At 42.5% G+C, this 12,162-nt stretch overlaps 1 protein-coding gene and 1 long non-coding RNA gene across 8 annotated transcripts in view; one reads left to right on the top strand and one right to left on the bottom strand.

Moving 5' to 3' along the window:
• Positions 1 to 12,162, top strand: part of SKIC3 (SKI3 subunit of superkiller complex) — an 80,483-nt gene that overhangs the window by 39,281 nt on the left and 29,040 nt on the right. For all 7 annotated transcript variants that reach the window (XM_073344528.2, XM_073344529.2, XM_073344527.2 and 4 more), the window contains exons 19-27: positions 1,707 to 1,883; positions 2,367 to 2,511; positions 2,665 to 2,743; positions 2,837 to 2,898; positions 3,017 to 3,073; positions 4,163 to 4,231; positions 6,085 to 6,159; positions 6,945 to 7,086; positions 8,106 to 8,199. In XM_073344528.2, the coding sequence (XP_073200629.2) occupies positions 1,707 to 1,883; positions 2,367 to 2,511; positions 2,665 to 2,743; positions 2,837 to 2,898; positions 3,017 to 3,073; positions 4,163 to 4,231; positions 6,085 to 6,159; positions 6,945 to 7,086; positions 8,106 to 8,199 (900 nt within the window). The remainder of the gene's footprint in view (positions 1 to 1,706; positions 1,884 to 2,366; positions 2,512 to 2,664; positions 2,744 to 2,836; positions 2,899 to 3,016; positions 3,074 to 4,162; positions 4,232 to 6,084; positions 6,160 to 6,944; positions 7,087 to 8,105; positions 8,200 to 12,162) is intronic.
• On the bottom strand, positions 9,470 to 11,334 carry LOC140911451 (uncharacterized). The gene is made up of 3 exons (XR_012158970.2): positions 11,095 to 11,334; positions 10,649 to 10,772; positions 9,470 to 9,792 (listed from the first exon to the last, which is right to left on the bottom strand). It is a non-coding gene; the product is annotated as an uncharacterized LOC140911451 (long non-coding RNA).

Below are 12,162 nucleotides of genomic sequence, written 5' to 3'. Positions count from 1 at the left end.
CCCAGGTCCCGCAGAAGCCTCTGGTCCCACAAGTTCAGCCACCAGTACTACTACAACTCCCTGTCCAGGAGGAGACTTTGGAATGGGAGGCAGCAGCTGAGGACAGTACACCCCCATCAGATAAGTAGTCCTCTTCCTCCCTCAGTGAGGCAGTGATGCTGCTGCTGCCACCACCATCCTCCTATGCAGATAGCTGCAGGGCCTTTCAGGACCTGATGAAATGACTGTCTGAATCCCTCCAAATTCCATTGGAGGAAATTCAGGAGACTAAACGTTCTTTGGCGGACATTCTGCATTCCACCCCCAGGGCAAGGTTGCCTTGCCTGTTTAGGGGCTGGTGACAATAATGCCTCATAAAGTGTGGTCGCCATTGTGCATACCAGCAAATGGGCAAATAAATATAACATTTCAGCTAGGGGACTGGAATGTTTTTTGCCCCCCTTCATCCCAGCCCCAAATTCTTGGTGGATGCAGTTAACAGCATACATGGTCAAGCTCACTCCAGGCCCACCTGCTCAGACAAGGAGTCCAAAAGTTTAGAACTTCTTGGTCGGAAGAGCTGTTTGTCCGCTGCTTTTCAGTTTTGGGTGGCAAACTATCAGGTCTTGATAGAATAATTGTTGAAATCATATTTTTCCAAGTTCGATCATCTGCCTCAAGAACTAGGGGAACAATTTCAAGCCCTCATTTCAGAGGGTCCGTTTATAACTAAAACTTCTCTGTAGGCCTCAATTGATGCTGCTGGCATGGCCTCATGGTCAGTAGCAACCACTGGTTTGCTGCAATCTTCTGGCCTCCCCAGGAAAGTTCAGAATACTGTTTTGAAGGCTTAAGCTTTTCAACTGGTGACACTGAACATTTTCTGTGAATCATAGACAGCTCAATTTTTTTGACCCTTTCCATTCTAAATGTACCAGGCTTTTTCAAGTCCTGTGGAGCCTCCTAGAAAAAGATTCAGACTTCAAAGAAAGGGAGCTTCTTCTGTGGTAACCTGTCAGCTTTGCACCTTCCTCTAAATGGTTTTGACAGCTTGAGTGAGGATCACAAAGCACCCTCTTCACCAGATTGCCTCAGTGGTCCTCTGGTCTTGAGTTGGGCCTCTCTTCAGAGGTTCAGTCCATGCTTTTGAATGGTAGAAAGCAACCCAAAGATATACTGAAGACCAACTATTCTGGGGAAGCTCAGAGTTGAGATCATTCTGAGTGTTTCCTTGTAATTTGACTGGTTTCAGAGTAGCAGCCGTGTTTAGTCTGTATTCGCAAAAAGGAGTACTTGTGGCACCTTAGAGATGAACAAATGTATTTGAGCACAAGCTACAGCTCACTTCATCAGATGCATCATGAAAGCTTATGCTCAAATACATTTGTTAGTCTCTAAGGTGCCAAAAGTATTCCTCTTCTTTTTCCTTGTAATTTGTTACTGCAAACTAGGTACGTTCACTTTTTTTTTAGTTATGATGATAGTTGAGGGGAAAGTGACCAGTTTTAACTTTGTTCTTGTTCTACATATGTGTGTCTCTTTATTTTTTTTATTTTTTACACATCATTTGGAGGGGCAGAAAGGAAAAATTTATATCAATCTTTCTCACTCAAACAATTCGTGTTCATTTTAAACTTTCCCTCAATTTCAGAATAAACTCTTTCTGAAAAAGGGAGAGGACTGCCATACCTTAAATAACTTATTTAAATTAATACCTTATTTTGCAGAGCGACAAAACATCGTCCTGATGTATCTTGCCTTTGGAAACTACTTGGGGATGCATGTACTATCGTGCATGTTATTTCATCATCCAAAGTGAATGTTAAAGTTCTGGGATCCCTTATTGGTCAGAATGTAGGCAAACAAATGCTGAAGAAAAGTGAGCTCCTCAGTTTGGGAGGAAGGTAACAATCATTATGAGATGCTTCATCATATAAAGTCTACTAAAATCTTAACTATTCTAGACTAAAAAGATTGGAAGGCTAAAAATTTCAAATACTAAATCAATATACATCCAGCATACATATGTGGAAGTGATATGCATGGAATAAATTGCAGAACTTTGTGATAAATGAATTGTGCACACTTTGACCATCACACCCTTCACTTTGCTCCCTACTCAATTTTCTTATGACTTTTTCCCCCCCTGGAATTCATAACCCCAGATCAGTTTCAGACAGCAGTCTAACTTAAAAATGTTGCCACAGAATACTAGCCTGAATTCAGCATAAAGACTCTGACATTTTTTTCCACACTTGTAACTTGTTAGTGACCATTTTTGTCTGCCTCTACTTCAGAGCACCTCTGAAGGCAGGCTTCAGTTCAGTGGTTTATTTTTAAGTGGAATGAGTGGGGATAAAACAATTCTGTGATTCATATTTCTGTAGGTGTTATGGCAGAGCATTAAAACTGATGTCCTCACCTAACACATGGTGTGATCTTGGAATAAACTACTATCGTCAAGCACAACACCTAACAGCAGCCGATAGTGACACAAATGAGATCAGTGAACTGTTAGAGAAATCTTTACAGGTATTGCGTGTCTTTCTGCCATCTTCAGTGACACTTTTTAAACACTGTCACTTTCAGGATCACTTTGTGCTCAGTGTAACCTAAAATTGTGACAAAACAGTGGTTAAAGTCTAATGTGTTATAACAACTCACAGTTAATTCTCTTCATTCCAGTGTCTCAAAAAAGCCGTGAGGCTTGATAGTAAAAACCATCTCTATTGGAATGCACTTGGTGTGGTTGCCTGTTGCAGTGGTAAGTCTCTAAAATTCTGTGCAGCTAATTTAGAGGGCAGCTTGGCTGCTTTTGTTAACAAAATTCAGTTACATCTAATCTTCTGTCTTTCAGGTGTTGGGAATTATGCTCTTGCTCAACATTCATTCATCAAATCTGTTCAAGCTGAACAAATAGTAAGTGCTGTAGGCAGCTACTCTGTTTCAAATGGGCACTCAAGATTCTTTTTATGGAGCTGTTTTTGAATACAGTAATAAACTGGCTTTAATTTTTGTATTTAATTATTTTGCATAGAATGTTGTTGCCTGGACCAACTTGGGGGTTTTGTACTTAGCAACTGAAAACATTCAGGTAAATATTCCTCCTCCTCAAATGATGGCTTTTTGAAAAGGTGTTACTTTAATGCAATTCTAGAATGCTTTTTAACAGCAAAGCACACCCTCCTGTTTAAGGTAAAAGTATTGCCAGTTTATAAAATTCAATCTGCTGTACCATTAAAGAGTTACAGGCAAAATCACATACTTGAATTCAATACTGTTTGAAACAAGTGATTTCAGTTAGGAGAAATAATTCAATATTCTGGTAAATAGCACAGGTTTGGTTTTTCAAACAGTTTAATGAAATCAAAATTATAGTGTATGCAATTTTAAGGGACAAAAACTGCAATCAAACATACAAATTCTGTTTGCCAAAAATTCAGTTATAGTTTCTGCTCAAGAGAAAGCTAGAATAAGAAGAGTGCCTTTAAATGAAATTTAAAATTTATTTAGACTTGTATTTGCTGCTCCATTTGACTGGAGCAGAGCATAGTTTAGAAAGAGGCAGTGACAATCCCAGTTGCAGAACAGAAACTGATCACTGCTTTTATTTTTTTTAAATTTGCGATGTGAGAAACTGATTTCTTTAAAAATGGATTAGTAATTTCTGAAGCTTTCAAAACTTGTTGCAAAGCTGTTAAATGCTCAGAATCTGATTTTTATGATGGGAATGCTGAGATTACACACAGTTCAAAGCAAAATGTGGAGTCAAAGAATGAGTACTTCCAGAACTCAGCGAGCTACTTTTTTTTTTTTTTTTTCTATGAAGAGGAGAAAGTTCTGTATTTCTAGCAGTGGCGGCTACTAGAAGTTTGCATTCCTCTCATCCCCCCCACCCCCATAGCAAATATAGCTGTTGATTATGTGGGAGTAGGAGGAGGTTTGGGGAGGAGGGAGGTGAGTGTTCCTATTGTTAAAGCGTGAGGTGGTACCGAAATACTTTATATGGGTATTACACTGCTGTTCTGTATGCCACATTGGATATTTTTAATGATTTGATTTTTGTCCCATATAAATAGTTACACCATTGTTTCTGTATTTCAGTATCTAGAACAGCAGGTTTTTGGCTTATAGTGCTAAATGACTCACTGTAATGTACCTGATTTCTTATGTGCTTTTACAGCAAGCTCATGAAGCCTTCAAAGTAGCTCAGTCCCTTGAGCCATCTTACTTAATATGCTGGATTGGACAGGTAAGATATCAATATCTTTCATAGCATGGGTTTCAGTAGGTTTTAGCAAGGTATATTGAATTTCGGCACCGACCCAGCAAAGCACTTCACTGGGATTTAAGCGTGTGATTAAAATTAAGTCTCAGTTTACATTTTTGTGTGTGTCTCCTTGAAACAGAAAAAGGCCACTTCAACCTTCCTATTACTCCCTTTGGCTTTCTCTAAAGTTTCCACAAAGTTTTTTTTGTCCATTATGGGAGCTGTGTTCGGTATCAGTTTTTTTTCATAACTTATTTTTGTAGTCTGTTACTTACTGTGGAAGGAGCAGTATAGTGAAATTGGCTAATGATACATGATGATGATGATTTATTTATTAGTATCATGGTTAATGATAAGAGTACTGTTTTCAGTGCTTTTTTTCCCCTGGACATTCTGATTAAAAACCTTCTCAAGTATTAAGACACTCTAGCAGCCATATCAAGAGATCATGATGGAGCACTGGTATCCCCCAGTCACCTGCTCAGTTTGGAACAGTCAGTCCATAATGCTGCTAAACAGAAGTAGTGTTTATGGGTCAAATCCTGCACCCTTTGGTCATACAAATACTCTCATTGATGTCAATGGAACTGCTCCTAAGAACAGTGGAGGAGGAAAAAAAGAACTTGCTTGTGTAGTATTAAGTTCAGTAATTTAAAGACCGCAAATGTAAAGTTCTCATAATAGTGGTAGCTCTCCCACATGGAACATTAATTTGCCACCACTGCATTGAGTATTAAGATATAAATTTAAGTCTCCATTTGCCATCTTGCAGGAGCAGAGAAGGCAAAGAGGCCTCTATAATCACCTGCATGTTACTGTCATGGGGGTGGTTGTGACTGTGATAATTGGGCCTACAAATGTACCCTAATTGTGAGCTCAACTATAAAAAGTCAGGGGAAGGTCATAAGAAGTCATAATAAATGTTGATGGGAGGCAGAAAGGTGCAAAGGCAAAATACAGTGAATTAGTCCAAACAAAAAGGCCTACAGATAGGACTGTGTTGAGAGAATGCCTGATTTAAAAAAAAATTGAAAACAAAAAAGTATAAAACTGCATATCCTTGAACCACAATTGGTGTCAGATATTATGCCTAGTTGCTGAACAAAACAATAAGAGAGTGGGCTGTGGTACCCATCGTTCCCTTTTGTAGTCCATAAAGGAGGACTCTGGGAGAAAAATTGGCTACTAGAGCAAGCTTCACTATCATGGTTGCCACTTGAGACTCCAGGAGTGAAAAAGGAAAGGAGGAATATGTGTGGCCATAGAGACATTCCCAACCCTACTCTTTGTCCTCTTGTTCCCCTCCCATCATTACAAGTACCCTCTGTAACCTTTCCTTGCTGCCCTGCTATCATGCATAAGTGAAACTGAACTGTTGAGAGAAGTGGTAAAGATTTATATTATTGCTGTGTCCCAAAATCCAGGTCAGGATTGGGGTCCCATTCTGATGGGTGCTGTGTAAAGAGAATCCTTGCTTGTGAAGGACTTACAAAGTAAAAGTTCTTTGTTTTACTCTATAGATACTTCAAATGCAGCAATCTGTTCCATTCCTTCATCTAAGTTTACACACTCTCTTTAATAGTGATTTTTTTTTTTATTCTTGTAGCAGTAATATTTACCATTCTTTGTATATTTGGGGGTTTCACAAAGATCTCTTGAGTTTTTTTTAGAGTAAAAATGCACTACATTAGGTGCTTATGAGATTTTTGTGGTCATTTGTTATGTACTTTGTAATTCTTGCCTCTCAAGAAGAGCCTTTAAGTGGGAATAATGATTAGGAAACTCTTATCTGTTTACAGTACCTAATCAACTTTTTCTTTTAAACTTGTCTGTAGGCTCTTATTGCAGAGGCTGTAGGCAGCTATGAAACTATGGATCTTTTTAGGCACACCACTGAACTCAGCATGCATGTAAGTATTTGAACAGTCCTCTCATTAGCAGATTCTGAACAACTAGCCTTTTTCATGGAAAGGCATGTGATAAAAGTTCATATTTTATCTTATTAAAGTCAAAAGGTTAGAGGCCTGTTTCAGATTCCCCTTATCTCTCATGTTTTGTATTCTACTTGATATAGGTTTTTATACCATTCTCATCATTGTAGTATCTGAGCACCTTCCTGTAGCGTTTTAAGCAATTGGACTAATATGTCATATGTGGCTCATTCTTTCTCTCATCCTCTCTCCATGGGGAGAATTGTTTAATATGTACACTGTGTGTTTATATGAGAGAAGACCAGGTAGAAGTCCATTAGGAGTAGAGGATGGTGAGGTTTGCACTGGTGTTTAGCTCCTGTAGGAGTTTGTTCCTTAGTCTTGGACCAGTCCTCCAAGAAAGCACTGTGTCCTGCACAGGCAAACTTTACCTTTGTGGTAGAAAATTCCCTTATGCCCGAAGAGTAAAGAATGGACTTGAGTGGTGATGATTTTTGTTCCTTTTATAATCTGTCTGTTGTGAATGGATAAAACTTTTTTTACATTTATATTCAAAAGAAGAATTTATAATTGGAATTGCAGTCACCTAAAACACAATTGTTAAGTAGTAAAAGGAAAATGCTGATCTGATGTTACACCTAACCACTCTTCATTGAAGATTAGTGTGCTATAGAACAGAGAGATTTCTTTTTTTGCGTATTGTTGGTTGAGCAGTTAATGATGCCTGTGTGTGGTGGTGGTGGTGGTTTTGTTTTGTTTTTGAGACTGAGGGAGCAAAAGGCTATGCTCATTGGGTGTGCTCAACACTGCAAGATAAAACCAACAGAGAAACAGAGCTGTATCGGTACAACATTGTTCAAATGAATGCTATTCCGGCAGCACATGTGGTTTTGAGCAAATACACAGGTAGGTAACATCTTAAAGTTAAAATACTTCATTTGATATCTGTCAAAAGTTTGACTAAAAAGCATATTCAGCATGATGTGGCTTAGCTATTACTTAATCACTTTTGCCAAAATTGAGCTGGTCATGAAATCTTGTGGTTGGGGAGGCTCTTCTGAGTCATGAAGCAGACAACCAAAATGTATCGTGTGTGTATCTTTGTTTTTGTTAAATTTATGCATAATGAAAATATGACCCCAATAAGATTGAATTCTTTCTGGCTCTCCTTCTTCAAGAAAGAATCTCCCTGAAGAGATGAGTAAGGAATATAGGATCAAGGCCTTGCCTGACTTGTCCTTAAACGATGCCAGTAATAGACTCACTTTGACTACTGAACTTGTGCTGTTGACAAGAATATGTCTAATATTGGGTGAATTTTGCATACAGAATAAAACTCTGAGGCTCTAACTGCAGAATCCTAATCTTTTCTTGTATAATTCATTTATACAAGATATTGAAAGAGGTGTTACTATGTTCTAGGGAGAACTGCTAGCATCCCACTTGAAGTTTTAAATTAATACTTTTCAGTACTGTTTCATTTTAATAGACATGACTTCAAAGCAGTACAACTGAAGCTAAAACCTTGATATTCAATTTATATTTTGGTAAAGTCTGTAAAAAGTTGAACCTTTTCAGATGTCATTTTCTTTAATTTTGTTGTTGTTGTCTCTTTGTAGTCAGTTTGAGAAATTTTAAAATACATAGACTATTTGGTAAAATGGAACTTGTTCTTGTGGGCAATAACACTAATGCCATATGAATTAAAATCTTCTCTTGAACTAGCCTGAAGATGGGGTGGGTTTTGATAGATAGATTTTCCATGTGTTGTGTGAAGGGTGCTAAAGTGACTCTCAGTGGGCACCTAATAGCTAGAACTCAAGTTGCTTTGAAAAATACATGTTGCTGTAATATGTTTCACCATATGACCCTGATGCTTTTTCACTGCTCGTTGTGTGTGAGTATGGTCATTTCTGGTCTTCCAGAAAGAATTCAAAATGATGCATCTGCTTTCACGATGCTGGGTTATTTGAATGAATATCTGCAACTGAAAAATCAGGCAACAGATGCTTATCAAAGGTAACCTATACACGGAACAGATTTTAAGTGCTGAAATGTACCCTTAGGGTGAAAAATCTGAGATGGGTTTGTTCTTTCCCTAAACACTGTTTGCCAGTTTCCTCCAATGCATTTTAACTAATCACATTTAAAGGGGAGACACTGGATGTCTGATCTGTTTCTAGCTCCTGTTATTGAGATGGTAAGGTTAGTCAGAATGTATAAAACTACAGTAAAATATCTGTTTGAGTGTTCTTCATTCACTAGAACATAACATTCTTCTTCGAGTGATTGCTCATATCCATTTAACTTAGGTGTGTGCTCGCCAGGTGCACCCGTGCATAAAGTTTTTCCCTCAGCAGTATCCATAGGGGACGGGCTCTAGTGCCTCCTGGAGTGGTGCGTGTATGCTGCAGCATATAGGGCGTCACTGGCCCCCTCCATTCGCCTTTCCTTCTTGCCGGTCCCAGGGTAAACCCACGTTGGGACCACCACAGTCTCCATCTTTCCAGCAGCACTTCCCATCGCAGGGGAGTTCCCATGAACAGTCGTCCTCTCACAGCCGACGTGCTTCTGACCACGATAGGCAGAAGCTTCATAGCCCTATCTGGTCTCCAGACCTAGAACAAGGACAGAGAGGCTCAAGGCGTGGCTCGCCAGCAACTGGGTGCAGACCTCTGGAAGTATGCACCCCCTGGCAGGAGTTTTGGAGTCAGCACCTGGAATCTCTGTGGCACTGGAATCGCTGCATGGACAGGCTGAGGGACCGACAGTACCATTCCCGGGACTGTCGCCAATCCCCCCAGGGCAGCATCACCATGTGTGGCTACATCTTCATGACACCAAGCCTGCTCTAGTTCCTGATCCCTCTCCACATCCTGGTACCACTCGTTAAGCATGAGGTGCCCCAGGATGATGCTAAGGCACATCATGAGCTGCTAAAGAGGGTTGTCACCAACCTGGGCCTCCAGGTTGAGGAATTAGAGGAACCCATAGACGCCTTCTTTAATATTCTCTGCCCCATGGCCCCAGTAAGGGTAGTTTTACCCCTACATGAGGGGGTTACTAAAATTACAAATGGCCTCTGGCAAACCCCCTCCTCCTTGCCTCCGATCTCCAAGAGGGCGGAGTGCAAGCACTTTGTGCCATCCAAGGGCCACGAGTACCTTTATACCCACCCTGCTCCCAATTCCCTAGTGGTAGAGGCGGTCAACCACAGGGAGAAACAGTGTCAACTAGGGGCTACTCCTAAGAATAAACACTCAAGGAGACTGGACTTGTTTTGGGCATAAAGTTTATTCATCCTCCAGTCTACAGTTGTGGGTGGCCAACAATGAGGCTTTACTAGGCCACAGTGATTTTAATATGTAGCAGGCCATGACCAAGTTTGAGAGCGCCCTTCCTGAGGCTTCTAGGAAGGAGTTCCAGGCAACCCTGGATGAGTACTTGACTGCAGCCAGAGCAGCTCTACAGACAGCATCAGACGCTGTAGACACAGCTGTCCATACCATAGCATCGGCCATCTCATTGCGCAGGGCTTCCTGGTTGTTCCTCTCTGTTCTTTCCTTGGAGACTCAGCAGTCAATGCAAGACCTCCCTTTTGATGGGCACACCCTGTTCGCAGAACAGATGGACATTAAGCTCCATGGCCTGAAAGATTCCCGTATGACCGTAAAAGCACTGGGCTTGTACATCCCCAGCCTCGCCCACAAGCCATTTAAGCCTCAGACAGGGGAGCCACCCTCACCAGGACACCCCCCCCCCCCAAAAAAAAAAAAATCCAGGGGCTACAAGAAGCGCCCTGGTCAACAGCCCCCGTCTACATCCCAGACGGGCTCAACCCGCAGTAAGCAGACAGGCAAGCGCACGTTTTGAGGGCACACCTGAGAGTGACCTACCAGACTGTACCCTGGATGCTTCCTCTCCTCTGTTTGCTAGCCGCCTTTCTTTCTCTCCCTCTCTCTCTCTCCCCCTCCCTGCATGGGCGTCTATAACACTGGACCGATGGGTCCTCAATACGGTGGCACAGTGTTATACCCTTCAGTTACTTTCTATCCCACCCCCACTCTCCATCCCTCTTCAGGGACCCCTCTCACAAGAATCTTCTCATACAGGAGGTAGAGGGTCTACTACAGCTGGGTGTGGTGGAGGTAGTTCCTGTGGAGTAGAGGAACAAGGGTTTCTATTCCCAATACTTTTTAAGCCTCAAAGGCAATCTGTGGCCCATACTAGACCTGCGGGGCTTGAACCGCTACTTAGTGAAACCGAAGTTCCATATGGTCTCCCTGGCTTCCATCATCCCCTCCCTGGATCTAGGAGACTGGTACTCCGCCCTCGATCTGAAAGATGCGTACTTCCACATCGGCTCCTTCAAGGAACACAGACACTTCCTCTGGTTCATGGTAGGTCCAGACCGCTATCAGTTTGCAGTCCTCCCATTTGGCCTAGCAATAGCATTGCGGATATTTACCAAGTGCACGTCAGTGGTGGCGGCTGACGTCGGGGTATCCAGATCTACCTGTACCTCGATGGCTTGTCAAGGGCAAGTCCAAGGGGACGTCACGGTGCTGCTAGCCACATGCCATTGCCTTTGCCTGTTGGTGAATGATGACAAATCCATGTTAGTTGCTGTTCAGAGGACAGAATTCATCGGAGCGGTGCTCGACTTGACCTGCACCAGGACGTTCGTGCCGCTGGAGAGATTTAGGGCACTGACGGACCTAATTGCGGAAGTCTTTGCGTTTCCCCTGATCACGGCCAGGGTTTGCCTACACATACTAGGTCACATGGTGGTGTACGCATATGTGGTGCACCACACCAGGCTCTGGATGTGACCCTGCAGCTATGGCTGGCAACAGTCTACTCCCAGTCCGGGGACCACCTGGGGAAGATCACCATCCCCATGACGGTACTTACCTCGCTGCAGTGGTGTACCGACCCCGGGAAATTCCTGGAAGGAGTTGTCTTCATCAGCACTCCTTGTCAGTCAACTTGGTATTAGATGCCTCGGATGGGGGGGGCACACCTCTGCATCCGAGTCCAGACCCAAGGTATGTGGTCCCCAGAGGAAACGACACTACACATAAACGTCAAAGAGCTCAGGGTGGTGTGCCGAGCATACACAGTCTTCCTACCTCACCTGTTGGGCAGAGTGGTCAGAGTCCTTACGGACAACACAGCTTCGATGTTCTACATCAACAGGCAAGGTGGAGCGCAATCCTCGGTCCTTTGCCAAGAGGCACTCCATCTCTGGGACTTACGCATCGACCATGGAATCCATCTAGAACAGTGGTTCTTAAACTTTACTGCAGCCTGCACCCTTTGGTTATCAAAATATGTTCTCGCACCCCTTATCAAAAATCATTGGAGTAGGTCAGTTCTTTAAACCTAGATATATTTTGTTTGTATATTACAGTAATTGTTAAATGTATAATGTTAATTAATAAATACATAGGTTTGATGAAACAAAGTAGTTGTACTTAACGTGCCAGTGCTTAATTTGTGTTTTCGGGGTGATTTACCTTCTAAAAAAATCTGGCATGTCTCACACCCCCAGAAAGGGCATCTCGCACCCCAGGTTAAGAACCACTGATCTAGAAGCATGTCACTTTCCGGGGGCCAGGAACATGCTAGCAGATCACCTAAGCAGGGACTTCTCCTCTCACCGAGTGGGTGCTCCACCTGGAGGTAGCTGGCATGATCTTCTAGAGGTGGGGAACTCCCCAAGTGGATTTGTTCGCCACCAGGCAGAACAGAGGGTGCCACAGGTTTTGCTCCAGACTGGATCTGGGCAAGGGCTCCCTCTCCAACGCCTTCCTCCTGCCGTTCCCTCCAATTCCGCTCATCAGCAAGATCCTAGTGAAAATCAAGAGGGACAAGGCACAGGTTATCATGATGATCCCGGTGTGGCCTTGCCAGCACTGGTTTAGGACGCTTTCAAGCTTGTCAGCAATCCCTTCCTGGCCCTGACCAGACCTGCTGTCA

Source organism: Lepidochelys kempii, chromosome 5, assembly GCF_965140285.1.
Source record: "Lepidochelys kempii isolate rLepKem1 chromosome 5, rLepKem1.hap1, whole genome shotgun sequence".
NCBI lineage: Eukaryota > Metazoa > Chordata > Testudines > Cheloniidae > Lepidochelys > Lepidochelys kempii.
The sequence above is the reverse complement of the archived record's forward strand: the minus strand, read 5'-3'. Positions and strand labels throughout refer to the sequence as shown.